Source organism: Bactrocera oleae, chromosome 5 (assembly GCF_042242935.1).
Source record: "Bactrocera oleae isolate idBacOlea1 chromosome 5, idBacOlea1, whole genome shotgun sequence".
Lineage (NCBI taxonomy): Eukaryota > Metazoa > Arthropoda > Insecta > Diptera > Tephritidae > Bactrocera > Bactrocera oleae.
In genome coordinates this window covers 38,169,355-38,197,139 of record NC_091539.1, presented here as the reverse complement: position 1 = coordinate 38,197,139, position 27,785 = coordinate 38,169,355, and the positions used below count along the sequence as shown (strand labels likewise).

At 35.7% G+C, this 27,785-nt stretch overlaps 4 protein-coding genes across 8 annotated transcripts in view; 3 read left to right on the top strand and 1 right to left on the bottom strand.

Moving 5' to 3' along the window:
* The window catches only part of dnc (phosphodiesterase dunce), a 361,971-nt gene extending 340,483 nt beyond the window's left edge, over positions 1-21,488 (bottom strand). For 4 of the 5 annotated variants that reach the window (XM_070109867.1, XM_070109868.1, XM_070109869.1 and 1 more), the window contains exons 1-2: positions 21,347-21,481; positions 18,547-20,150 (exon numbers count right to left, since the gene is read on the bottom strand). In XM_070109867.1, the coding sequence (XP_069965968.1) occupies positions 18,547-20,150; positions 21,347-21,466 (1,724 nt within the window). In that variant the 5' untranslated portion in view covers positions 21,467-21,481. Of the gene's footprint in view, positions 1-18,546; positions 20,151-21,346 lie in introns of all 5 variants that reach the window. The other variant, XR_011396450.1, reaches the window with a different exon arrangement.
* On the top strand, positions 7,224-8,745 carry LOC118681483 (dentin sialophosphoprotein). The gene has a single exon (XM_036366300.2). The coding sequence runs from the start codon at positions 7,397-7,399 to the stop codon at positions 8,408-8,410; it is 1,014 nt and encodes a 337-aa protein (XP_036222193.2). The 5' UTR covers positions 7,224-7,396; the 3' UTR covers positions 8,411-8,745.
* Positions 11,750-12,752, top strand: LOC106625165 (glycine, alanine and asparagine-rich protein). Its single transcript, XM_036366299.2, has 3 exons — positions 11,750-12,075; positions 12,147-12,212; positions 12,290-12,752. The coding sequence occupies exons 1-3, from the start codon at positions 11,802-11,804 to the stop codon at positions 12,646-12,648; spliced, it is 699 nt and encodes a 232-aa protein (XP_036222192.1). The 5' UTR covers positions 11,750-11,801; the 3' UTR covers positions 12,649-12,752.
* On the top strand, positions 14,818-15,818 carry LOC138855666 (dentin sialophosphoprotein-like). The gene is made up of 2 exons (XM_070109830.1): positions 14,818-15,389; positions 15,471-15,818. Exons 1-2 carry the CDS (start codon positions 14,873-14,875, stop codon positions 15,779-15,781), a joined length of 828 nt encoding a protein of 275 aa, XP_069965931.1. The 5' UTR covers positions 14,818-14,872; the 3' UTR covers positions 15,782-15,818.
* Positions 21,489-27,785: the final 6,297 nt, after the last annotated feature.

Genomic DNA, 27,785 nt, shown 5'->3' with positions numbered 1-27,785 from the left:
AAAAAACATACAAGTATATGGAACAAGAATTCTAATCAGGTATAAACAGAGCAAAAATATTGGAGAATGATATGTAGACAAACTGAACTAATCATGTACTAAATAGGGCTAGCGAAAATCGAAATCTGAAGACTCAGGAGAGCAAAAGCTTTACCTCTTAGATATTATATTGAGTTCAGAGAAAATTTTTGGAGCAGCATAAAAAATAATAAGACAAAGTAATAGAACTCAAAGCGAATTATTTTCTGAAGAACATGTAAACTTTCCAGCTAAAACAATGACGACCAATATACAAAACCAATTGCTATGTCCATTCCCACGACAGTTCCAGGGATCAGACCGAACGTAGAATTTTATGTCGCTATCAACTCGACAGCCTTCACTAAAACTAATTGAGGAATTTTTCATATTATTACAAAAACAAGAAGTACCTATACCTTAAACAATAAGGATCCAAAAAATAGGTTTATTCAAAAACTACATAATTATAAGTATTCAATGAGCTTTTATGAAAGTAATAGGTCATTGAAATTATTTCAATTCAAAAGGAGGAAGTTACCTAGATCGAAAACCAAATGCAAACAATTATAATATTCCGATAAACGGTTCTTTTTTAATGTTAACCTCAACCCAGTATATATTTTTGAATAAAAGGGAAATTATAAAAAATTGGCAAAAAAAGGTAATTGTCATTATAAAAATATGTATAATCAAAGGAAGGAAAATTATATATGATCCGCATTTACTTTCTTTTGGGGTTGACTTGAGCTTTCACAGACATGTCTTTCTTAAAATCACCAGCATATTTTTTCGGAGATTTCCACTTCTTAATCGGAAGTAAGCCTGGGTTGTCGAGAGTCCCGCCACTTTCTCCTGCGCTCGAGTCCACACGACTCTCCTTGCTATTTGCAACCGTTACAGGTGATGGAGTTGACAGCACACCCATGACACTCACTATCATTCAAAAGTAGTAAGTATGTGTACTTGGCATTGATTTAAAATGATTTCTTCATGCTTACCCTGTGCAGATCTCTCGGTTGAACCATTATTATAAGTTATGCTTTGATATTCCGTATAGAAGATGCGACGCAACATCAATATTACAAAGGAGAATGGTGAGGATTTTGGTTGTTGTACATCGCTCCTAACGGTTGTCGTATAAGGTTCATAGCCTTGGACCAAGCCCAGTGCAAGGACTATTAAAATCGATAAAAGTTGTACACGCATCGGAAAGAGTTGGATTTTTGTTTTTTTGCACAAGGCGATAATATTCTGAGACCGAGCGTTGGCACTTCGGTGAAGCAATTAGCAAAGCCAGGAGCTGCAGACTGCATTTTTATAAGCAATGGTCGATTGATATGAATTATTTAGACAACAGCTACAGCAATTCCAATTTGCATTTTTATCGAAATAAAAAATTTTGTAAATAAGGTGCCTATTTTTTTCGATTTTTGTAAAGATTATTTACTTTTCCACTGTTTACCATCGTTGCAAATTCGTTTCAGCTTGGAGGTCAAGGCCAGACGTAAATTCGGTTAAAGCGTTGAGCAAATTTGTACCATTAAGCGGAGCTTTTGCATTCTTAATGAAGCTTTAAAGCTCCAAATTATATATATGCTTCGAAAGTTGTAAGAGTATCGGGCATTTATTTTTTTATTGCGCCCTATTCTTCTTTCTTAGTTTCTTAGAAATGTACTTCTCTGGAAAAATTTTAATAAAACGTCTATGTATCGGAAATAATCTGAGTTTTAACCATTAAAGTTATACAGGTAAGAGTTTTACAGCGACAGCATCCCTGACCACTTTTCTATGAAAAATTACTGCTATAGAAAGACGTCTCTGCATATTTCGAGAAAAAAATTATGGTCTATAGTAATCTGTTTCGGGAGAAATTCTCGACTTGTTATAGATCCTTTTCCACGCTTAATTAGAGTACCAAATTCGCAGAGTTCAATTACCACATATAAGTTCAGTTTCGCCGAGGAAGATATCTTTTGTTGGGTGCCGTCCAATACGGTTATGGTTGATATCAGGTTAAAAATTAATAAAACAGTTATTTATAAAATGACTCCGCTATTGCCTTTTGCTATTTGGAAAAGAATGTGGGCAGAACTGTTAAAATACGCCGCTTTTGATATACTCCTACATATGTATAAATAATGTAGCGATTGTGTAGTCAGTTAAAACCAGTAGTACCATTAATTTCTGTGTACTATCCTGTATTGAGTACTACCACGAGCCGAACACTTCAAGTATTGTTATGAGTTTAGTTATATATTATAATTTCAAAATATTTTCTTGGGTGCATATACAATACATACATCGTTTTTCGTTCATATTGCTAAAGCCAGACAAGCCTTATGAACTGTAAGAGACTTTTTAGGCAAGGTTTTGAAGTATAGATTTCTCAATCCGTCGAACAGCTTGTGATGTCTACATATTATATATTGAAGCTATTTATTATTTAAATATTGAACATTATGTGAGATAGTAAATGCGCATCATTACAACTGTAAGAAGAAACCATATCGTTCTCAGAACTACATATCTCAAATTCGCGTGTGTAATAACTCGGGGACAAATGATGCGATCCCTACATTATCTTCTCTGCGTGTTCTATATATAGTTATCCATACATTGACCTACAAGTTCCTCTGATCTCGTCGAAAATCGAATTCCGGCAGACCAAAAAAAAACCTAAATTTCGGGTAAACTTCAGATTTTTCTTTAAAAATGCCGCATTTATCTTAGTCAGAGACCACATGTAACTTGAAAAATATTAAATTTTGTTTCTTCTAAAATTGTATCATGTATTGTTAAACTATATATAAATATACTATTTAAATCATAAAACAATTGATGCAGTAGTTTTGTGTTTTAATTCTGGTCAAATCTTTAGGTTCCGAATATGTAGAGCCTAGAACCTATTGTTGAGAAAAGTCAGTAAAAGTATTGGATATACAAGGTGCAAAATAAATTAATTTTATTCGAAATAGTCTCCTTCTGCTTTAATACAGCTTTTTGCACGGTCCAAAAGCATGTCGAACGAGTGTTTTAGCTCGTTGCCCGGTATGGCCGCCAGTATGCCGGTGCAAGCCTTTTGAATGGCCTCCAAGTCTGCATAACGCTTTCCTTTCATTGGCAAATGCATTTTTCCGAAAAGGTAGAAGTCGCACGGTGCCATATCAGGTGAATACGGGGGGTGGTTGATTGTTAAAATGTGATTTTTGGTCAAATAATTGGCCACAAGCGTCGATCGATGAGACGGCGCATTATTGTTCAACAAACGCCAACTTCCATCTTCACGATATTCGGGCCGAACACGTCGAATACGGCGCACCAAACGCTTCAAAAATCCAAGGTAGAATACCGCATTAACGTTTTGGCCGGGTGGAACAAATTCTTTGTGGACAATACCCTTGGAATCATAATCATTTATGTCCTCACGACCACTTTGAAAACGTTTAAACCACTCGTGCACTCTGCTACGGGATAGGCAATCATCGCCATAAACTTGTTTCATCAATTGAAACGTTTCGGTAAAAGTGTTACCAATTTTAAAACAAAATTTAATGTTGGCTCTTTGTTCGAAGCTCATTTTCGCACCGATGACTTAAAACGCAAAAACTTCACTTCCAATAAATAAAATGTCATGAAATTTTTACTGGAATTCGACAAAGGATAGCAGATTCTAATATATAACTCATATAACTAATATCGAGATTTTCGAACATCCGGATGACTTTACTCCCTATAATTGGTGATGGTATGTAAGGTACCGTAATGAAACAGTGGTATGCAGTGAAAAATTTATAAAATCGGGTCAATACTACCCTCAACTACCATATACTACTTATTATGATTTTCTCTATTCTAACAAGTTTTATGCTGAATATGTCGGTCAGTGAGTACTACTTGTATTTAAATTAGGTGTTGGTAAAAAAAATCCATTATTTTTGCATGAAATTTAATGCTTTAATTATTTTTTTTTTCGTATTCATTTGAATAATGGTTTCAAACGGTTTGGCGATTTTTATTATTTTATCGATTTTTTCGATAATTCTTCCAGTGCGTGGTGCTTCTTTGACATCGAAATTACCGGAACGGAATCGACGAAACCAAAATTGCGCATGATTGGCTGTTACAGTATCAGGACCATAAACGCTATTCACATTCTCAGCCGCCTGGCTTGCGTTTTTGCCCTTATCGAAGAAAAACTGTAAACTATAGCTATTTTCTCTTTGCTAGTGTCCATCTCAAACAAAACTGAATCAACCAATCACAAAACTGTCAAACAAGTTTTTTAGCCGAACCCAATCGGCTACACCTAATATATAAAATTGCTTCAAAACAAAATGTATTCGGCCCCAATATACCCCATAAAATGATTTTCGTATTTCTACCTGTATTTAAATCGTTCAGGTTGGTCAAAATGTATATTTCATTTGAAGATGTTTTTAATATCGTTTCAGCTGGACTGAACTAGAATATACCAATAAAACTAAGTATAAATTTGTAAGCTTCAACATAAATGGTATATTCACCAAATTTTATTGCAATTTATCAAAAAATTTATTTTTATTTTTTTCGCAACATTTTGTAAGATTAAGTTTTGCCAGCACCTGAAGGATATTCCGGGCGTTGACTTTTGAAAGTTGCAAGAGAATAAAATGTTCGGTTGCATCCGAACTTAGCCCTTCCTTACTTGTTTAATAAATATAAAGTTTTGCCAGTACTTGAAGGAATTTGCAGAGCTTTTAATTCTTGCAACTTGCGAAAGTATAAAATGTTCGCTTACACCCGAACTTAGCCTTTCCTTGCTCGTTTTATTTATATTTCTATAACTATACTTGTATCACAATCTTTTTATGAGTATTTACAAATTTACTTCGACATCTTCTCGATGATCGAGTATTTCACCTCCGTATTCTCTATCTTGAAGATCTTCTACATAGCACCCTTCTGTGGCTTTCCGTTGACTCATAATTTCATCATTGTCGCCCACTTCGCCTTCGTAACCACCTCCGTCGTATTCGGCGCTTTTTGCTTCGCTCGACTGCGCAACACTTTCTTCTACACTTTTATTATTTGTTCGGGCATGTGTATAACTGTGCGTCAGTGTCATTGAAATGAACGTGAAGGTTATGAGAGACAAGTGCCGCATTATGAAAACTGATACGACTAGAAATGTTTACAAGGCTAAGGATAGTTTTTTCAACACTAATCTTCAATTCAACATAAAACGGTACTTTATTAGAAATATCAAATGTGTTCGAAGCTTAAGAAGATGTTTACTTAACTTTTTTTTTCAAATAAAAATTAAATATTTTTTAGGTAAATAAAAAACAAAGAAACGTATTTCTTGAAAATATTTTTGTTGTTAAGACATATTGTTTCAAATGCACTCTGAGTTATATAAGTGCGCTGTGTTTACGTATTCACATACAGATCTCTACAGAAGTGTGTATAGAATAAGCAACTAGAGGTCAATAAAGGAGTTCAATTCACACTCTTTATTAACCTTACTTTAAATACATTTTAACCGAAAAGAGCTTTTATTATAGAAATGTTAAAAACATAGCTTGATTTATGCTACCATCATGACAGAAATCCTGCCGATCTGCTCTTTTTTTTCAAACCGACGTCGAATCTTTCCAATAACTCAGTAGCTCACACTTCATCGAACGTAATTTTCATTTTGCATAATTTTTTACAAGAAAACTTAAAACAAAATTTTACTTTTTTCCAGTTTTTCGATTAAAACCTCGTCTCGATTTCCGGCAAGATTACAAGTCTTATAGCAAAAAGTTCAATGGTTACAGGTAAAAAAAAAGATCTTCAACTTTTTCAACTAACCCCAAAATTTATGTAAAAAATTCAAATAATCAAGTTTTTATTTTCCATTTTTATATTTTACGAAAAAAATTCTCTCTTCTTAAAGTTGAATAAACTTACTCTTTTATGACCCAAACTCAGTGTAATTTTTTTGATTTACATAATTATTCTTTCATCTTATTTTGACTTAATTTAGAGTAGGCAACCTAATTTTCAAACGTATATTCTTACGTCAAAATAGCAACACATATGTTTTTAAATTTGATGGGCTTTATGTTTTATAAAATCTCTATTTTCTGATAGTAATTTTTCGCCAAAAATGCAAAAACAAACCCTTATAAATAATTATTACCATATATGTTTCGGCAGGGGTTACCCATTCAAAGAATTTATTTTTACAGTCTCAATCGACTCCTAAGCTGAATATTACAGTTAAACAAAATACTTGTAGAATACATAAACAGTAATAAACCCATGTGCACTGAGCTATTAAGCTGTGCTAGTTTTCTTCACACCACTGTTCGTTGTATACATGGTATAATATATCGAATTGTTTGAACACATGTGCTGGAAAAAGAATGTCGTGTTGTTGAAATTTATTTATCCACTAAATAAAGCTGAAGAAAAAGAAACGAAAAATATTTAAGTTGGCGTCTTCCGCTTTCAAATATCTATTATAACCACATCAAATGCTGTTGTGGGGATTGAAAAAGACTAACTCTTCCAAAAGATTAATTAGTACAATAATAATATCAAATCATATAATTAAGGACTGCAGTTACTAAAATATTGAGAGCCTAACTCTTTTTTTTTGTACGCCGAGGAATGCTCGAGGAGTTTACAAAGTGTCTCATGAGGTTGGGCCTTACCGATGCGAGCTTTCTTCGAGCTTTATTTCATGATCCTTGAGTTTCTATGGATGTGGGTTGATCGCATGAGGGCGATCGAAACTACTAGAAATAAACTACAGACTTCCGTGAGTTTCAGTTTCACACGAATGTACCCAAGAGGATAAACTAAAGCATCAGACACGATTTTGATGTTAGGTCATAAGTCGGCAGTTGTTATAATGACAGATTAGTTTTAATGTCTAATTTAAAAAATAAAAAAAATAAAATTAATTTTCTACCGATAATGAAATGAATAAACTGTCATGATTTTTATTACACAGATATATTTGTATGAAAGAGACAGTGCTTGTGTGAGATAATTTGGTAAATAATAACGAGCAAAAGAGATGAAACATGTTACGTGGGTATAACAAATGTTGGAGCCGTTCTGTTGAGAGTAGCTTGACCTTCAAGTTACATTGAAATTAACAAAATAGCTCTTCCTTTCAGCTGAGCAAACGAACTTAAAGAATATAAAAACTATTAATTTCAATGTCAATGCTAACATATATTAGTGCTGAGTTACAGTCTGTTTTACAAGGTTCCATATCGATGGAAATATCTCTTACCCAGAAATATAAAAGAAACGATTTTCTAAACAGCTTCATCATTTACTGACGTTACATTTTATAAAATAGCAAATTAATAATATTACAAGAAGCACAAAAATAATGAAAATCTTTATATTTCTTGTGAACGCCTTCTTGGCAATCTCGTTCACGCAGGCGGCTGCCTTGGATAACGGAAGTGGTAATGTGGAATTCTTAGAAGAACTTCCAGTTTCCAAAGAATCTGTCGATACGATCAGTATTTTTGGAGAATTGACTCTTCCGGAAATTTTGGAGCTCATTTTGAATGAAAACAAACCAAGTGAACAAGATGCAGGTCTCGAGTATAACGGTGATTTGGACCACTATAAAGGTGACATATATAGAAGAAATGAACGTGACAATCAACACAGCTCACATCTGGCTAGCAACGACATTCATGAAATTTACGAGCTAGATAAAGATAAATTTGAAGGAAGTGGAGATAATGCAGTCGATAACGACAAAGGATATAGTGCAAATGTAGGTGATAATGGTAATAATGGTGATAATGGTGATAATGGCGATAATGAGGAGAATGATAGCGAGAACGAGAAAAATGACTCAAACGATGAAAACGACTCAAGCGATGAAAATGACTCAAACGAAGATAATGACTCAAGCGAAGAAAATGATTCTAGCAATGAAAATGACTCAAGTGAAGAAAATAACTCAAGCGAAGAAAACGACTCAAGCGATGAAAATGACTCAAACGAAGATAATGACTCAAGCGAAGAAAATGATTCTAGCGATGAAAATAACTCAAGTGAAAAAAATAACTCAAGCAAAGAAAACGACTCAAGCGATGAAAATGACTCAAACGAAGATGATGACTCAAGCGAAGAAAATGATTCTAGCGATGAAAATAACTCAAGTGAAAAAAATAACTCAAGCAAAGAAAACGACTCAAGCGATGAAAATGACTCAAACAAAGATAATGACTCAAGCGATGAAAAAGACTCAAACGAAGATAATGACTCAAGCGAAGAAAATGATTCTAGCGATGAAAATAACTCAAGCGAAGAAAACGACTCAAGCGATGAAAAGGACTCAAACGAAGATAATGACTCAAGCAAAGAAAATGACTCGAGCGATTAATTATCAGATGATGCCGAGCATCAAGATAATAGTGAGGATAATGATGACGAAGTAACAGCAGCGATAAAAAATGAACACGCCACAAATTAAACGAAGCTGGAAATATAATATTAGTATCCAGCACTTAACTAGTTATTGAAAAATATTTCAACAAACGTGCAACCAATTTAAGCTAATCAGAATAATAAAAGAGTAATAATACAAACAACATAAATATTTACTTTTATAATAATCTGAATAGCTTTAAAATTGCCTATCACAGAATGCCAGACGGGCTAATGAACTCACAATATTATAAAAATATATTATAAATAAAAGCAATTTCATTAAAAATATTTAGGAAATCGTTTATATTGATAAGGAACATGAAAACTTCAAAAATAATTAGGATTATATCAGAAGCTATACTTTTCAAATATTGAGTCAAGGTTCAATGCACTTCCTATATACTTGTAGAAAGGGTTACCTGAACTCGTTTTCCAAAAGGTATATTAATCAGACAGACAATATCTTAAGAGCCATGGTGTTTTAACCATAGCCTCGCAGAAGCAAGGCGGTCAAAAAAAAAGTGAAGAGACTTCCATTATACTTCTCCATTATATAGACAAGTTTTTATAACGTGAGACTTTTAACCCCACCACATGGAACCAGTCGAACGTAGATATCTCTTTAGCTACAGACATACGAACCCATCTGATTGCACTAGACCGCTGCCGAAACAAGGTTAAGCTTCGAATATTTACCAACGAATTTTTTTTTGCAAGAAAGTGTATATTAATGCTTAGATTTATATCTATTGTAAGATTTCGGCATACTTTTAATATTAAATATACCGTATCGCAGTCATATACTATTTTTACTGGATTTTTAAAAAGTGTCAATCTTATAGTCTTGCCAATGATTTCTCCTAGTACCCTACTCAAATACCTGGCTGATATCATGAATATATTCTTGAGATTTACTTTATCAACAATATAGTCAATTACTTATCATAGTATATATAGTACAGTAGTGACGAATAACTCAAGTGATCTTAAATTACTCATGGTAATAATCTTTTCGGCCCATCTTCACACATAGCTTCGAATTTATCCGATATATTTGCTTGGAAGACACGTGGTTGCCAAGTGAACTACGGGTATTTTGACGTTATCACTATATCTATATATATATAAATAATGTTATTTTTTAACTAATATATATATATATATATGTATTTGGATTGCAAATAAAAATAAATTTCTATCATATTGATGGATACATGCAGTATAAAGTCAACCGAAAGTTTAAAAAAATGTATATAAGATATTAGATCTTAAAGAAGTATTGACCTCATTTTACCCATTTTTATTCAATTCAGTAATATATCTCACAGATTGACCCATATTTTCGGCAAAATGTCAGCCATACGCACTGGTATCCACATATTTGGTGTCGGGGTCCTTGAAAAGCCATACCGATTTTAACAACATTTTGTTGTTATACTATAAGGTGAAGAATTAGAGTGGACGGTGCCACATCCATTGTCCAATTTTTAACGCCGGCTTCCATAAAGCCAACCCCAGTCATCTTGGCTGTGAAATTTAATGTTTCTTCTTATTGAGTGAGTTATCGCACATTTAACATATTCACAGTGCATAAAGAAGTGCTAAAAAGACTTCTTCTCAGCAAGTTTGGTTGAGTTAGCTTCAGTGATTTGGATGATATGTACATTTAACCATTTAGAGGGCGGGGCCACGCCTACAAATGCCCCTGACCAGTGCGATCCCTTGCACCAAATTACAATTTTGTATCTTAATTTATTGCTTAGTTATAATACTTTATAGATTTCCGTTAAATGGCGTTTTGTGGGCGTGGCAGTGGTCCGATTACGCCCATCTGCAGCATATCAATCCCCCTTGGGTGCCAAGAAATACATGTACCAAGTTTTATTAAGATATCTCAAGCTTACTCAGTTATCGCTTGCACGGACAGACGGACGGATGGACAGGCAGTTACTCGGATTTCAATTCGTTTCGTCACTCTGATCATTTATATATGAATATATAACTCCATATCTATCTCGATTAGTTTTAGGTGATACAAACAACCGTTAGGTGAACAAAACTAATATACTCTGTGCAACATGTTGCGAGAGTATAAAAATAATAGGAAGCAGGTATATTTGATTAGCCAAAATCCCCAAAACGAATAAAACTCCACAGCTGTGTAATTATTTGTTGTGCTAAAATAAAGAAAAAAACCCTGTAAAATGAAATTAGACAAACATGGGATGCAATGCTAGCTTCTTTAAGATAAGATTTTAAAACCACAGCATGTTTAAGCACAAAGTTATCGACTTCATATATTTATTAATATTAAATTGAGACATAGAACAAAATCAGGATCCGAATTATTGAGCTAAAAAGCACACACTGATAAAACTTATCTGCTTTTATCAACCTTGTCCTCAATTATAGCTAATAACGCATCACATTTTGTCAAGGATAGAAGTACATTTAGAACTCTACTGTAGATGACATAGAGATCATAGATATCATATAGCTCAATAAGTACATTCTGAACCCATAACAAATATTACATACATATAATCCCTGGCCACTATCAGCATTCTCAAAGGAAGTAGATAAGCTATTTAACAACGGTGAAGCCAAAATGCTGAAGACAAAGGTCCCCATGTCTTTGGATGATCACATTGATGATGTAACTATTTCTAGAGAGTTGATAAATATTTAAGTTTATATTACTTACTAAAGGTGCCCATGTACTTCCTAGTCGCTGAAACCAACTTAAGTTTTCGAAAAGAAGGTTTTATTGAGGAAGAAAATTTAAATAATTATTATTCATCTCCTGTAAAGTTCGTGCAATCCCAGATTATTGTCAAGCTCAAACTGTCACTATCACTTGCCTTAACTATTTTTGAAGCTGGAAAATGGAGGAAGTTTTTTTTGTTAAAGAAAAAAGTAAATTCCGTTCTAAATATTTCTATCCCCAATAAGGTTCCGGCAACTAGAAATCTGTAACTCAGCATAAAAACTGATAGTATTGGCGTCGGGGTAGCACCTAGTTCAAGCTGTGAGCGCATTTTATGGAAGCTTATACTGTATCTACTTACGACGTTTTCTAAGCAATCCTAGAGTCGAAAAAATATACACCAATTGTAAATGTTATGCTTTGGGTATAAAAACTAATATTTTTTACTGTTTACTTTCGATTTTGACAAGTCTTAAAAACAACATTTGCAGAACCGTCTTTTGTAAGCATATTTTGCAGTAATCGAAAAATATTTTCAAACTTTGTTCATTTGAAAACCATATTATATAACAACTAACTTGCGCCGCTGCTAAAGAACAGTTTAAACTTGTATCTCGAGCGTAAAGGTTCTGTACAAATGGCACTAAATATAAAATTTTTACTCCTAGCCGCCTTTGTGTTTGCCGCTTTGGCCAGCACCAGGGTCAATGCTGCCGATACGGCTGCAACTGCAGCAGCTCCATCAGGCGATGATGAATATGACTCGGCCGAGTATAGCGATGAGTATTATGATGACGAAAACTCTTCGGATCTTCCAGATGGGAGTGCAGACGATCCAACATATGCTGATGATGATGAATCCACCGAAACTGATGATGTTGCAGATGCTGCAGATGCCCCTGAATCTCCAGGTAAGATCCAGATATTGTTAAAAAGGCTTGTATGTTTCATACCAACATTAATAACGATACTCTGAACACAGTGAATGAATCTACTGAGGACTATTCATCCGATGTTGACAGCAGTGCAGATTCTGAAGAGTCCGCAGGTTAGTTAAGAGATACAAATCTTATTCAATTTAAATGAGCCGAAACTAAATATATCCGTAATTCGCCTAAAATAAAGGACAAGCTGCCAGTGGAACACCTGTTAGACGGCGCCGTACCACAAGAGCCGCCGCCAATAGACGTAGAAGATTAAACCCTAATGCTCCAAGGAGAAGGAGAGCTGCCGCAGCCAGAAGAAATGCCAGAGCCAGAAGAAATACCAGGGCCAGAAGAAATGCCAGAGCCAGAAGAAATGCCAGAGCCAGACGAGCTGCAGGCAGGACACCAGCTAGGAGAGCAGCGGCCGGCGGAACTGCCAGGAGACCAGCAGTAGCTAGAAGACAAGCAGCAGCCGGCAGAATAGCCAGGAGACCAGCAGCAGCTCGAAGACGAGCGGCAGCAGGTAATAGAAGGCGGGCTGCTAATAGGAGAGGTTAAGTCGTGAAAGTTTTAAATTAGCCCTCTTTTTAAAATTTTATTAAAAACCAACCATGCGCGCTAAAAAACTTTGTTGTATAAAAATAAAAATTAATTGAAAATAATTGCAAATTTTTACATATTGACCATCAGAAAAAAGATTTAGCTAGGTTTCAATAATATGGACGAATTCCGGGCTTGGGTTATCACTGGATCTACAACGAGTGTCGTTTTCGCAAAGGTTCAGTCAACATCAGTCGTACTCGCCATTTTATAGATAATCTGTTATCATGGAAGATATTGATCTCCGCCAAAAGGAAACAAACACACAAAGACCTTGCGAGGCTAGCTTCATTTTGGAATCCATGCCAAATCGTTTTTTCACCAAGAAAGTTTATAATAAAGCTTTAATGTATACATATCTAAGTTGTATACTACTTTTTCGGTATTTTTTAAAAGCGGCACTCTTACGGTCATGATAAGGTAAGAATACGCACCACAAACACTTGGTTGATGTCATCTACATTTTTAAAATATTAATATGACCGGTTATTTGCTGAAACAGTTAAATAATTTCAAGTCATTAAGGGGTCGTCTACCTTTGCGCTCAAGTAGTAGACTTCTAGGAAATATATTTCAGGTTCAGAACCTTGAATTCAGTTATAACTTTACTCAAAATACTGTAAAAATCGAAAAAACAAATTCAAACTGCACATATTTAAGCCATATGTTTTATGAATCAGTAACAATTTACAGATTCCGAATATTTTTTATGCTTTTTTCAGAACCATGCCAAAACTAAAAAAACACTAATTTTGGCAATACGGCCACGTCCTTAAGAAACGGTATAGTAATTTATTAGTATCTGTAGTACACTATTCACGAATGACTCAATACTACTCTTTAATTATTCATGTTAATAAACTTTTCTGCCCTATCTTCTAATATATGTACCTTCAATCTATTCATTTTTGTTAATTGAATGAAACATCGTCGCCAAGTGAGCTTTTCTGATGTCATCATTATTATATAATATAACAACAAATTATCCCTAATAATTACTATATTGGAAAACTCACATGTTTAAATTCCCCATGCAAAACATACTTGGACGAATGTCAGCTACATAAAAGAACTTTACTAAAATGGCTCCAGGACTATCTAGCAGACTGATTGAACTCAGAAGCTCACAATGATAAAACTTAGCTGATTTTCTCACCTCCTTGAATTACAGATACTAATATATATCACATTTTGTTAAGTATAGAAGTACATTTTAAACTTTACTGTAGGCTAGAGCTCAGAGAGATATATAGCTCAATAGGTATATTTCAAACTCCGTACTGGCTACGCTAAAATCAATTTTGGGATAAAAATATTATTCAGAAAAGTAGAAGAATAATTATTTCTCTTTTAAAAACTTGTTTCCATCGTACAAGCTCATAGTATTGTTAATTTTATGCTTGCATATATTGTTCTGTACCCTGTTTTCTAAGTTATTCGACGGAATTTTGTTATCAAAGATATCTCCTTTTCTCCAGCGTAACACAGTGATACCAGAACACCAATTTTGGTTTCGTGAAAAACATGGTACTGTAGAACAAGTTAACGGAATTACTAATGAAATTAGGATAGCATTTGAATTCAAGGAATATTGCTATGCACCTGGAAAAGACAAGTAGATGCCAAAATACTACAAGTGTAATTAAAAGCAGTTAGCTTAAATTGGCCTTTACATAAGAACTCTGGGCTAAAACTCGATTACAAAGTACTAATCTAAAATGCAATTTTTAAATCGATTTCAATGTATGGTATTCAACTGTAGGGTATAACCTATGCAACAAATATTGAGACAATACAGAGGTTACCGTCAAAAATTCTAAGGGTAGTAACAGGCTGTTCGTAACGTTAACATACATATAAATCGTAGCATCCTACTGGTTAAGGATGAAGATGAAAAGAGCAGGGCGAAGTACGTCACAAAACTAAGAAATCATTCCAACCCGTTGGCTTGTTTAGAAACTGACTACAAAAAATAATAGTTTTTAGTGTTTACTTTAGGAAGTTAAAAACTATGAAAAGCAGTGTATTTCGAACAACTTTCTTTGAGTTTGCATTGTGTGTAGTTTTATCCAGAAATATACAAAGCTTGTTATTTTAAAAATTTTGGTATATAATAACCAACTTGCGCCGCTGTTAAAAAAGCAGTTAAAACTTGCAGCTCGAGCGTAAAAGATCTGTAAAAATGGCGCTGAGGATACAGTTTTTACTTCTAGTCGCTTTTGTGTTTGCCGCGTTGGCCAGCACCAGCGTCCTAGCGACCGATACGGCTGCAACCACAGCAGCTCCATCAGGCGATGATGAATATGACTCGGCCGAATATAGCGATGAGTATTACGACGACGAAAACTCTTCGAATCTTCCAGGTGGGAGTGCAGACGATCCAACATATGCTGATGATGATGAATCCACCGAAACTGATGATGCTGCAGATGCCACTGAAGCATTAAGTGATAATCCCACACAAGCTCCCGTAGCTAAAGACGAAGCCGTGGTCGGTAGTGGCAGCACTACATGCACACCCAGTCCAGCAGAAAGTGATGATGGTGATTATAGCGAGGAATATGATGATGATTACGTCTACGATGATTCGACAGACTCTCCAGCTGAAGGCGATACCACCGAGGATGAATCTGCCTTAGACTACTCGTCTGATTATGACAGCAGTGCATACAGCGGAAGTGCGGAAGAACCCAGCACAGGTAAGTTAAGGGATACCAATCTTCTTCAACTTAGGAAGGGTACTAAAAGCTAAATAAATATTTAATTTCATCAATTTAAAGGTAAACCTGGAGCAGTTGTTAGAAGGCGCAGACGCGTTACTGTTTCCCCAAGTGTCCGTAAAAGAAGAATCGCAAATGCTCGAAGAAGAAGACGTGCTGCTCAAAATGCACGTAGAAGACGTAATGTAAATGGCACAACCAGAAAGCATGCAGATGGATTATCAGCTAGAACAACTGTAGCACCTAAAAGACCAGCTGCGCGAACAACAACCAAGAGACCCGCTACAGCCAGGAGACCAGCAACAACCAAGAGAGCAGCGGTGGCTCGAAGGCCAGCAGCAGCCAGGAAACGACCAGCAAGAAGAGGTTAAGTGGTGATAAATAATTAAATAAACTTAACTTAAAAATTAAAAACACTTCTATTTTTCTTTCGACATTGATCCATAAGGATGTCAAATAGTTCACAATTAGCTGATAGATTACATTAATATCAAGTTCATTTCGATAATATACTTTCAGCTCTGGATCTTTCAAATGGAGTAGACCTTAGAATTGAGAAATCATGAAATCTGTTTCAAAAGGTTAAGATAAATTTTCAAGAATAAAACAAGAATACTTAGACTTAAAACTGTTTAAAAACTTATACAAATTAATTACTCGGTTTTCGGATAAGAGAGATGCTTGGATAAGACACTCAGTAAGAGAAATATAAGTAAAAATCCGTGACCTCAGAACAATAAGGATGATCTGGTACTAGTTTGACTAGACAAAGACAACTGAGCTCCAGGAGCAATGCAAAAGAGAATAATAAAATATATCCCCGATAAAAAAGCAGAACTACCAAATATTTTAAAGTTTAACCGGCAGAGTTTTAAACTCCCCGTCTACAACTATGTTAAAAAAAATTCTGCTGTTTATTTGGTTAAATACTCAAACTGTTTACGCCCCTTCTATTTCAATATTTTTATACTCTTGCAACATGTTGCTAAAGAGTATAATAGTTTTGTACACTTAACGGTTGTTTTGTATCACTTAAAAATAATCGCAGTAGATATAAGGTTATATATATATGAGTATAAATGATCAGGGTGACGTAACGAATTGAAATCCGGGTTACTTCCGTTCGTTTTTCCATGCAAGCTGTTACTTGAATAAAAACTGAGATATCGTAATAAAACTAGACACACGTGTTTCTTGGCCTAAAATGGTCAAATTCGAAGATGGGCGTAATCAGAATACTGCCACGCCCATAAAACGCCATTAATCGAAAACCCATAAACTGCTATAACACCGTAAATTAAGATACAAAATTTATATTTGATACCCCGGATCGCAAAAACGAGTGCCGCCTGTGGTTCGAAAATTTTTCAACGTGGGTGTGGACCCGCCACCTAATATTTTTAAAGTATATATCTAACAAACTTTGCACAGGACAAATCATTTTGACACCCCTTTCAACAGCCTAAAAATAGGTGAAATCGGATGATAACCAGCTCCCCTCCCTCTATAACGGTTTTCTTAAAAACTACTAAAAGTGCGATAATTCCATAACTAAATGCGGTAGAGCCATTCAATTTTATACCTAGGATGGCACAAGAGAGCTTTATAGGAACCGGACAAAATTGGAAGATGCGCGTGGATCCGCCGACATTTTGGTGAAATCACAATATCTCCGCACCGACTTTACCAAGGATTATTTTGACATTCCTACATATGTTACGCTGTGAAAACGGTACAACCGAAGTTTGAAGAATGTATTTTTCTTTTATATATTCTGTTTATCAAATTTATCAAACCTTCGGGTAATTTTGTTATACTCTTGCAACATGTGGCTACAGCTTTATAGGAGCCGGTGTCCAAATTCGACCATGGGTGTGACACCCCCACATTTCTGTGAAAATCCATATCTCAGTACCTACTCGACCGATATCGACCAATTTTGGTATGTAATTTTATCTTGATGTTTCAGTGCGAAAATAGGCGAAATCGGACTACAACCAAGCCTACTTCCCATAAAACACAACCTAAAATTCCATCTCATATTTTCACTTACCAATATACAACTCAAGAACCAATTAATATATCGGGATACAACTTTGCAGAAATATTGTCTTTAAGGTATGTCATCTCAAGTCCAAAAGCTGTCAAAATCGCACCATAACTATTCAAGCCCCCAGTTGCCGGATATATGGACTACAGAGCCTACTACTGACTTTTTACAGAAAATATCGGTCATTGCGTGAGATATCTTAGTAAAGTTAACTGAACATATAGTATTGGATATAGGTACTTTACTGTAATGCCCAAAATATGTGAAATTTTATTGTACTACATATAATAATTTCCGTTATTCTAACAAACCGTATTATATTAATGTTCTAGCACCGAAAATGGTTCATAGCCTTAAAATCTTCAATTCCGGCCTTCTGATGCACTTCAACTCATTGTATTATATTTAGTCTCTTCGGTTAAGTTTATGTCAGATATATCTAATTTGAAGATGATTTTAATACAATTTTAGCTGACGCGAAGTTAAATATAATAATAAAACTAAGTGACCTATAATATGACTTAATAAAATACAAATTTGATTGTAATTCATTGACGATTTCGTCGAATAATGAATGCTGAATTCTTTAATATGAAGTTGAAAGTATTTTCCCGTCTTTTAGCTTTACAAGTAGCAAGAGTATCAATTGTTCGGTTTCACCCGAACTTGGCCCTTTCTTTCTTGTTATTATTTTTGTCGTTCAACATATACTGGTCATGTTAATGTCGTCAGGATGACAAGGAATACTCAATTTGTAGTCAATTCAAGTGACAACACCCGCCACTCATCGTAAACTGAGTGTATTTGAACAATTCGTATGGCGATCACGTGCCACGAATGTCACATAGCAATAACGAACGTCGGTGGCTTCGATTAAACCGTTTTTACAAGCGTTTATCTCTGTTGCATGTTAAAACGTTGCATTAAAGAATTTGCAAATGCGAGTGGCGTACAACATTTATATTTACCGTAGAGATAAGTAAAGGAATAAATGTGAGATTTGAAAAAATTTAGCAAATATTCTTTCAAATATATTTCAAAGTATTAAATATAGGTGTATAAATTAAGCTTGCTTATGGTACTCACCGAACATTCGCTAGTGTATGCCGTCGATTCTTCAAATATCTGCTGTGGTATTTCTGCAAATCGCCAATAGAGCCCTGTTCGGCCTGCATCTTGGTAGCTGGTAGAAGCTGTGCAGAGCTAGACGCGTGTGGCACCGAAGACAATGAGATGCGATGTAAACCGCCGCTGCTGACGCTGGTCGCTGTGTTGGTGTTGCTGCCGTTCGAAGCGAGTGTTTCGTTGGAGGTAGCGCCGCCACTGCCACTGCCGCCACCAGCAACTCCACCACCGCTACTACCGCCGCCGCCGCTGCCGCCGACGCCTCCTCCGCTACTACCGCCCACACCAGCAACGCTGCTGGTGGCGCTACTGGGCGTGAGTACCGAACGAGACCAAGCGGATTTGTGCTGCTTGCGAAACTTGAGTTTTATGCGTGGCGAAGGAGTTGAAGCGCTTGGTGTGACTAATTCTTGATGGCCGCTTGTCGGCGCTGAGAGTGAAGTATTTGTGGATTGGGGTGCGTTTGTACTTTCGCTGCTGTCACTAACCGTAGTTAAGGCGCCGCCAACAGGTTGCTCGGCGTCGACGGGCGGTGAGTACTGATGCCGGTTGCCGATATGCTCGGATTCTTCCTCCTCTTTGATGTGCGGTAGTGGCGAGGTTTGTGATTGCGAGACGCGTGGCGCTGATTGCGCGGCGGGTGGCGGTGGTGGTTGTACCTGCTGTTGTTGTTGTTGAGTTTGCTGTTGCTGTTGCAGTGTGGCTGCGTTACTTGTTTGCCCAATAACAGTGGTAAAGGGCGTCACTGTCGTCACGTTGCTAGACGTTTTAGTTGGTGAAATTTGTTGTACGCTGATGCTTAGTGCGGCGCTGCCGATGGCATTCAAGCCCTGAATGGCGTTAATAGGCGCACTCAAAAATGGCGGCTGCTGTATAGCAGCGGTCGGTGAGACACTAGCGTCACTCAGTGTTTCCGGTTCGGCTTTACGCGCTACGATACCGGTCGCAAGTGTGGCGGCTGCAAGGTCGGCTACACTTAAAGTCGGCGGTTCGAGTTCATCACTGTCGTTTATAATAGTTTTCAAAGATATGGGTGTGGTTGCCGAGGTGGCAATTGTGTCGGCTAGCGAATGTTTTTTGCCGTTCGCTGCTACTGCGGCTGCTTCAACATCGACGTCAACGTCTACATCTGCATCTAGTTCGGCATAAGGTGCATGAATGTTGCCGCTATCACGTTTCTTTTCATATGCTGCTTTAGCGTACTTCTTCTGGGTTGCTGCGGTTATGCTAGTGCCGTTATTCACATCATCCGCGGGCGTAGCGGGTGAATGGGGCGGACTTGTAGCGGGGGCTGCTGAGCCGCCCCCGCGACAAGGTATACAACAGCGAAACACTGTGCTACTAAAGCACTTTGTCGGCTTTGATTTGCGTCGCTTGCCAGTTCCCGCTGCCGCTGCTGTTGTTGCTGCTGAGGTTGTCGACGTCGACACACAGCTGCCGTTGCCAATGCTGTTACGATTGTTGGTGGCGACGCCACCGCTAACACCGCTGACGCTGCCACTGCCACTGCCGCGTGCGCTTCCACAATTGCTATTGCTGTTGTTGCTATGGCTGCCGCTGAAGCGCTGCGGAAGGTGGGAGAGAAGACATTAGATGCTTGTTCTTACATACCCATTATTTATTAACTAAAATATTTTAGTTGAAGTCTAGAGAAAGTATCAGCACTGATCATCGAATGTTCTCGTCAATGTAACTTTACCTAACCTCAATTTTAGGCTTTAAAATAGTAATGGGAACGATTTTTCTGAGATATCTTGAACATGATGACTTTTAGCCTGCGTCTTGGAGTCCTAAAAATTGGATAACGGAGCTATGAAAGAACTGGATTCTTAGCATTTCGAAACAGGTAAAGTTATATATTGGGGTAAATATACAACCATGAACGAAATCGACCAAAATTAATAAATGATTCATCTCACAAAAGGATCAAAGTCGTCAACTTTCAGACCTAACTAAATAGGTAACTCAAAGTAGTCAACCACCATTGACCCTGAATCCGCTTATATGTCGTACAAAGAAACCAATACCTTAAAAGTAGATATCTTTCAGAACTAATCTTCTCACTATACTGGACTCTTACACCGCGTCCCATGACTAAGTTGAAAACAGAAGACGAGGAAGTGTGAAGAGGATTTGAGTTTTGGGAATTATGAAAATCATTGTTATTGGCTTCATTTGTATTTGAATAATGCTTACGGATTGACAGTTATTCAGCCTTTCTAGTTATGTAGTTCCGACTGTTTTGGGAGCGGAAAGTTACAGTATTACTTTTTTCAAAACCTTTCGAATTGATGTAAAGCTGTTCTTATTGCTGGATTTCGCTAGATACTTCTTCTGAGGTAGTCAAGAGACTGAGCTAAACACCTCGTCTGACTAAATCCATTAAAACCGTATAATAAAATTCACAAGTAATCCAAAATTGACTCAAATTTTGTTGGTCCTGCCTTTAGGCAGATAATTTTAAGGTGCACATCACAAATTAAAGTTGGCGATCGGTCATGCACGTCACAGATATATTATCGATTGAAATTATATTTAAGTTTATAAAAACTGGTAGAGTAACATTGTTTAAAATTTCTTCCAAGCTCTAATTTAGCAAAACTGTACCAGGAGACTTAAGTAAGTAGTTAACATGGATTGGCCCCCAAAACAAATCTACTACTTTCAAAACTGTAACCTTACTATCTTAAAGATTCAATATCTTTTAACATATTTTTAAACAATCTATCTCAAGTTTAAAGCTCTCGGAGTCAAACCAAACCTTGCCACCAGCCGTCGCTTGAAGTTTTGCTGTATGCTCGAGCTGTTGCTGTTGTTGTTGTTCGAATTTATGTGCACCATTTTTGAAACCTATATGATAGGTTATTTTAGATAAACGCATTATAAGCAGTTGCTCTTTGCAATTCTCTTCAACAACAACCAACTGCTTTTAAAGTACTTCAATATTGTTGCATTGTTGTTGCTGTGCAATAAATGTGAGCTTTTATTATTTGTCAGTTTAATTTTATTTTTCCCCTTATACAATTTTAGATCTTTTAACGATGTTTTCATTTAAGTGTGTGGTGCATTTTTTGTATTATTCCAAGCGAGTATTTAGTTCATCTAAAAAGAGAGAGAGAGAAAACACATTTTATACGTAAGTTCAAATTTGACTTAAGAAACTATATAAATTTATACTTTATATTTATATAGATTTGAAATAGACGTAAAGGTTTCTAAAATTTATTGTTCATATAATTGTATACTAAAAACCATTTAGTCAACATTTTTTTACTTGCCAAGCCCTAATTCTTTTACAAAGAGCGAAGTTCCAAACCAATATATTTTTGAAATATAACATTTATATGCTACATATATGGATATAAAAACCCACTATAATATTTTCCAATATGTGGGAAATGATTAATAAACTTAGCCGCGTAGTGGCAGCCCGACTTAATCACTTAACGTCGTTGAGTTCTTCGTAATCTCAACACAGGATTTAAAAAAATATCGAGATGAATACTGGTCCACGCGATAAATGTTCCAAATATTTATAAACGGTGATTCTTGCTTGGAAGATTTTAGAAGTATCCTTTCCTATACTGAACGAAAGTTTTTGACCCATCTGATTAATCTTAATTAACGCGAGTTTAAGGAGCGGTCAAAACAGGAGAACATAAAGGATGGAAAAGCGCAATAAAGGCGCACTGTAGGACATAGGCATGCTAGCAGAACTTAAAGAACTGAGATATATGCGATTTCCGCCTACTATTATTCTGTGCTGTGAAGAAGGCCTGTTTTAAAAGGAAATCAACCAAATTTTGTGAGAAAAATGTATGCTTCTTTAAATCTCTTACTAGAAAGATAAGCATATAGTTCATCTTCCTAGTAGTAATTGTATGGGCATGAAAGAATGTTTCTGTAACTAGTTGCCTATAAGGAACTCTAAAATGGATATCTGGTGTAGACATGTGGATTGCCGTAGGAAAAATCTCTCTCGAATGAAATAAAAAGTCAACATGGAAATAAACAAAACTAACCTTAGCTTAAAAATACCAGGTTCACATTGTTAAAAAGAGAATTTAAGTTAGAATCAGCATTTGTCTAAATGAACTAAATAAATATAAGTTTCAGCTGTTTAATCAAGCTCCAAAACAATGAATTTATTCTATAAATAGTAAATACATACTTATATATAAGTACATAGATATATGCATATATATATACATTTATACATTGGTATTAGTAAGTATATATATATATATAAGTATTCATATACATAGTTATACACTTATATACACTTTTCAAGAACACATTTTTATACAAAACCTAATTTGAAGACATAAAGGCGCTTGAAAATTAGTTATCATCAAGCTGTTGTAAAATAATAATCCAAAAGTTGAGCGCGGAAAAAATGTTCTTGAAACTCTTGTGTTGCTTCATACTTATATTATTCACTATACTTTGTGAGATGACGTATTCTGCGAAGCCAGAAGACTATCCGGATTCTTTTACAGTGCTGCAAGCACAGGACTATTTTGAAGATGAATTGACAAAGATCTGAAGTAACGAATAAATTAAATAGGAAATAAGTTATTGTTGTATTTTAAATTTAAAAAAAAAAACATTCAAATAAAAATTATTGTTGCTAAGTTATTTTAGAGATCTTTTCTTATGGAGTATTGGAGAAATGAAGACAGCTTATATTTCAATTAGCTGGATCCCGACTACCGATTATGGTGAAAGAATCAACACTATACAGAGAATTTCTATTCAGTTGTTTAAGGCTCAGCAATCAAGATATGCAGTAAGTTTCCTATTACAACTTCATTTGACCAATGTGTTTAATTTTCATTAGAAGAAGAAAACAGGTCACATAGAGCAAATCTAGTAATTAAGATGACTCAGCGAGGACAGCGAAAAGATCAACCAATATGTGACTAAAGATCATTCTCTTAGAAAAAATTGGCAGGCGACCAATCGTGCAAGAAGCTGACATAAAACTACTAGCAAAATAGAAAGACTGGTACAAAATAAAGATAATCAAAATTAAATGAGGTTATAACACTTTAATTAGATATCTACATACTCGGTGATTAAAATTCAAAAACTTTGTATAGCATATATTTTTTTTTTTTTGATCAGAGATAAAAATTTAAACAAAGCGAGCTGAAGATTGAAGTAGTTTGGTTTCCAAAAAAGTAGGGAAGAGAAGGCAATCTGTTTTTTTGTATGGTATATAATTTAGCTACCCTAAGAGCTATAGGCATGTGTTGACATTTTCAGAAGCAAATGCCTCAACATTAAATTCAAACAAGCAAAAATTGGAAAAGGAAGAGAATATAATAAAAATGAAAGGAGAACTAATTTAAAGAACCCTAATTTTCAATTGAAAATACTAACGTCAAAATATCTGCTTTTTAAAAACCTGTAGCTGTAAGCTACTACAAGATAATAAGCGAAATAAAACAGCAGCTTTGAGTCGTCTAAAGGGTTGTGTTTTGCATTTCAAGGCAATGTATTATGGTAACGTACGTATAGAGATTTCAAAGAAGAAACCGCCAGCCAACTTAAAAAAAAAGATATTTTGACATGAGAATTTTATATTAGCAATAAAAAAATACGATATGTTAGCAGTAATACCCTTCGCAGGTGCATTTTTAACATCATAAAAGAGTATAAAAAGATCTATAGTCATTAGTACGAATGGCTAATATACTCTACGGAGATCCGATCTGAACAATGTGTTCGGCCAATATTTCTTGAAGATACCAGTCAGTTTGTATGGTAGTTATATGTTGAAGTGATCCGATCGGATGTTCCGACAAATGAGACGTTTCTTGGGGGAAAAGGACGTGTGAAAATTTTCAAATCAATATCTCAAAAACTGAGAAAGTAGATTCTCAGCTCGTCAGGCTAATCATTTGTAACTACATATAGTTTATTGAGTCGCCGACGTTTCCTTCTAGGTGTTACAAACTTAATGGCAAACTAATTATGCCCTGTTCAGGGTTAAAAAAAAACTAAAATTACCTATAAATACTGGTTTTTTTTTTAAATTAGCGACAATGAATTTCATCTTATTATTGTAAGTATCTTGTAGCAATTAAGGGTTTCAACGGTCATTTTCGGCTAATTAAATATATACTTGCTTTCTATTTAAATAATTTACAAGTGCAATTAAAAGAAAATATCTAAACAAACGAAAAGAAAAACCTCTCATTGACACTATAGAACTCGATAATTGCTAGGCTCCGACAGTTACCGGTAAATGTCGAGCAAACGAATTGAAAATATACCCGAAAATTCCACACAGCCTACATTGCGCATTTTTGGGCAAAGCTACCGCCCTTAAAGCGCTGAAAAGACTTCAACAGTAATTAACGGCGTGTACACAAAATCAAAAAGACACCACCGAAATAGCAACACCAACAAAAGTGTGTCATTTAAAAAGCCAAACAAACAATAAACCCGCAATTGGGGCAACCCAAGCAAACAACTTGTTGCGAGGAAGGGCAGAGGAGAAACTCAAGCGACCTGACAAACTTGAGCAGACAAGCAGTGGACTTCAGGAGTGTCAGGAGCGTCAACAACAAATAGCGAGTATTTTTAATAGCAACAACAACTTCATAAATATAGAAAATTAGCAAAATTAGATGCTGCTGGTAGCACTGGTAGTAGGTGCGCGCTCAACCTAGGCTAGTTGGCAGTTCATTTTGACTCTTTGCCAAAATTGTTTACTACAAATTATGAGCGCAATTCAGCAACAAAAATAACAAGTTAAATATATGCACATTAACAGGCCTGCTTTAATATTGTACAACGTAGATTTCTGGAAAATATTTTGCACAACAACCAACAAATATTTTTTGAAGAAAATTATGTTTTGGATTTTGGAAAATGGTGGCCGAGGGCATGAAGCTGTGAATTTCACCAAAAAGCTCACTAATTTACTTATCGCATGGTAATTGCCAAAAATACAATACTTCATTGGTGTGCATAACCAACAATAATCACAGGAGAGCGAGCCAGAGAGTGAGTTAGAGCGGAGGAGTGGTCGTCACGTACCTGCGAAACTGACAGCTTGGCTTTTGGGTACTACGACGCATAAATAAATATACACTATGACTCATATATAAAATTATAAAATAAATATATATCTTGAAATGTCGGTTATTATCGCACAGAGCCTTTCCCCTTGATAATTTGTGAAAATTATTAATTCTGCTTAAAGTCTGGTTATTGTTGCTCATGGCAGACAGCTAATTTATTTTAATATTTTTCTCTTCCCTTCTGCTTTGAAATTTTCTGATGTTTTCAGCAAAATTCTGTGAAATCTGAGGTACAAACGTCAGCTTAGTTCAGTTCGGCGGGGTGCGACAGTATGTTTGAAAATATTATTACTTTTTGCAGGTACGCATTTTGCAAGTTAGAGACTTACAATGGTGAATTAAATTTCAGCTTAAAATTACTTGAAAAATGGCGTTATAATACATTCAAATTTGCTAATTTCTTGTTAAATAATTCATTAAATGTAGATTATGCGATTGAGTAACGATGAACGATTCATTCAGGTTAGTGTTGGTGAAGATGAATTTGATTTGTTTCGTTTGGTCAAGTTGGGTTTTTGTAGGTTAGATAAGGTTAGGTAAAAGTGAGTGCGAATTGGCAGTAGAACAATTAGATTGAACAATTGGACAGATACTTGGCTTCAGCTGCCTAAGTTAACCTATCATGTCTTATAGAAAGGGTTTCATTTAGCTTCGCCAATTACACTGAGATCCACTTCGGTTCCTACGAAACAGATCGATTGGAGTGATTAAGCTAAATACTACCTTAATGTGGAGGTAAGGTTTTAAAGTACACAACCCCACAACTCACATTTTCAAAGTGAGAACCATCCATAACTTCAAAACTACTGCACCGATGCAAGCAAATATTAATTTTTTCTGGAGGAGAAATTTTTCCAATCTTTTTGTGAGAAAATCAAGACAATGAAAAGCTAGTATTAAAGCTTTTAGCAAACTTGTCTTAAAAACCTAACCACATGAGTTTAATTCCCAGTGTTCTGTAAGACGAAATCGGAAGATCATGTGGGGGTATTCATTTTTTTGTATCAACCACTTTATAAACATTACTTTTTTAACTTCCCTTAGATACACACACATATGCATCTCGCTTATTTTTTGGACTTTGGTTGTAAGGTCTTAAGACGGATGAAAACATTAATTACATAACGCTTTATATCAATGGTAGAGAACTGGAGAATTTTAAGCACACCATCATTCTCTGACCATAGGTACACCTACTTCTCCATTAGATCTAAAGGAAAGCTCAGACGCGAGGTTAGAAGAAATCACCAAAAATACAAATTGGGATCTCTACGGGCAGATACTATTAGGCTAGACACTTAGACCTTGCAGGTCTAACTCACATGAAGAGCTTTTAAGGGGCGACTTAAGCACAAAATGAAGCCTCTTTGGTGGAACAAAGAGCTCGGGTCCTGCCGATGCAGAATACAGGAATTTTTCAACTCTGCCAGGCTAACATAAAACGAGGAATGTTGGAAGTAGTATAAAGTCTCCTAAAGAAATACAAAAAGTTGATGCGCAGGACAAAGCGATAATCCTTGCAGAACTTTAATAGCAGCTTTGAAAAGACCAACAAAAGCCTGCCTCGCCAGGTATAATTCCCAAGAGTTGCGGGGAGTGGACAAATAACTATGAGGACTCATTACTAGATCTAGACGTGAAGCTATGAAGAGAATAATCATGGAGAAAAGCTAGGGTAGTTTTCAGGACCGCAGCTTCTCGAGGTATAGTGTCCAAAGCTCAACATAGATACTCCATACATTAGTATTCAACGTTGGGTCAGAAAAAATATATTTTTTTTCTTAAAAAATTTTAATGTGTAGTTTTTAAGTACCTAGACATAGCTTAACGTTATAAATATTAGGTAAAGTAAAAAGTTCGTTCGATTTTTATCTAAGAGATGGCGTTATTGTCCATAGTATTAGTGTTAGGAGTCGCATCATGTCATACTATACGGCACTGAAAACGTGTTTATTCGCGCTAAAAGTTTGTCTTTGACAGTTTTTCGATTGATTGATCAAGGCCAAGGCGAAAAAGCAGCCAAAGCGACTGAAAAAATTAATTTAGTTTATGGGCCCGATACTGTAAACGAACGTCTAGCACAAAAGTGGTTTGCTAGGTTCCGTT

Bases quoted from the DNA above. Each gene is read 5' to 3' on its own strand.
- LOC106625165 (XM_036366299.2), top strand. From the start codon at position 11,802: ATGGCACTAAATATAAAATTTTTACTCCTAGCCGCCTTTGTGTTTGCC. The intron at 12,076-12,146 runs GTAAGATCCAGA...CTCTGAACACAG, and splicing joins AGATGCCCCTGAATCTCCAG to TGAATGAATCTACTGAGGAC. The intron at 12,213-12,289 runs GTTAGTTAAGAG...CCTAAAATAAAG, and splicing joins AGATTCTGAAGAGTCCGCAG to GACAAGCTGCCAGTGGAACA.
- LOC138855666 (XM_070109830.1), top strand. From the start codon at position 14,873: ATGGCGCTGAGGATACAGTTTTTACTTCTAGTCGCTTTTGTGTTTGCC. The intron at 15,390-15,470 runs GTAAGTTAAGGG...ATCAATTTAAAG, and splicing joins TGCGGAAGAACCCAGCACAG to GTAAACCTGGAGCAGTTGTT.
- LOC118681483 (XM_036366300.2), top strand. From the start codon at position 7,397: ATGAAAATCTTTATATTTCTTGTGAACGCCTTCTTGGCAATCTCGTTC.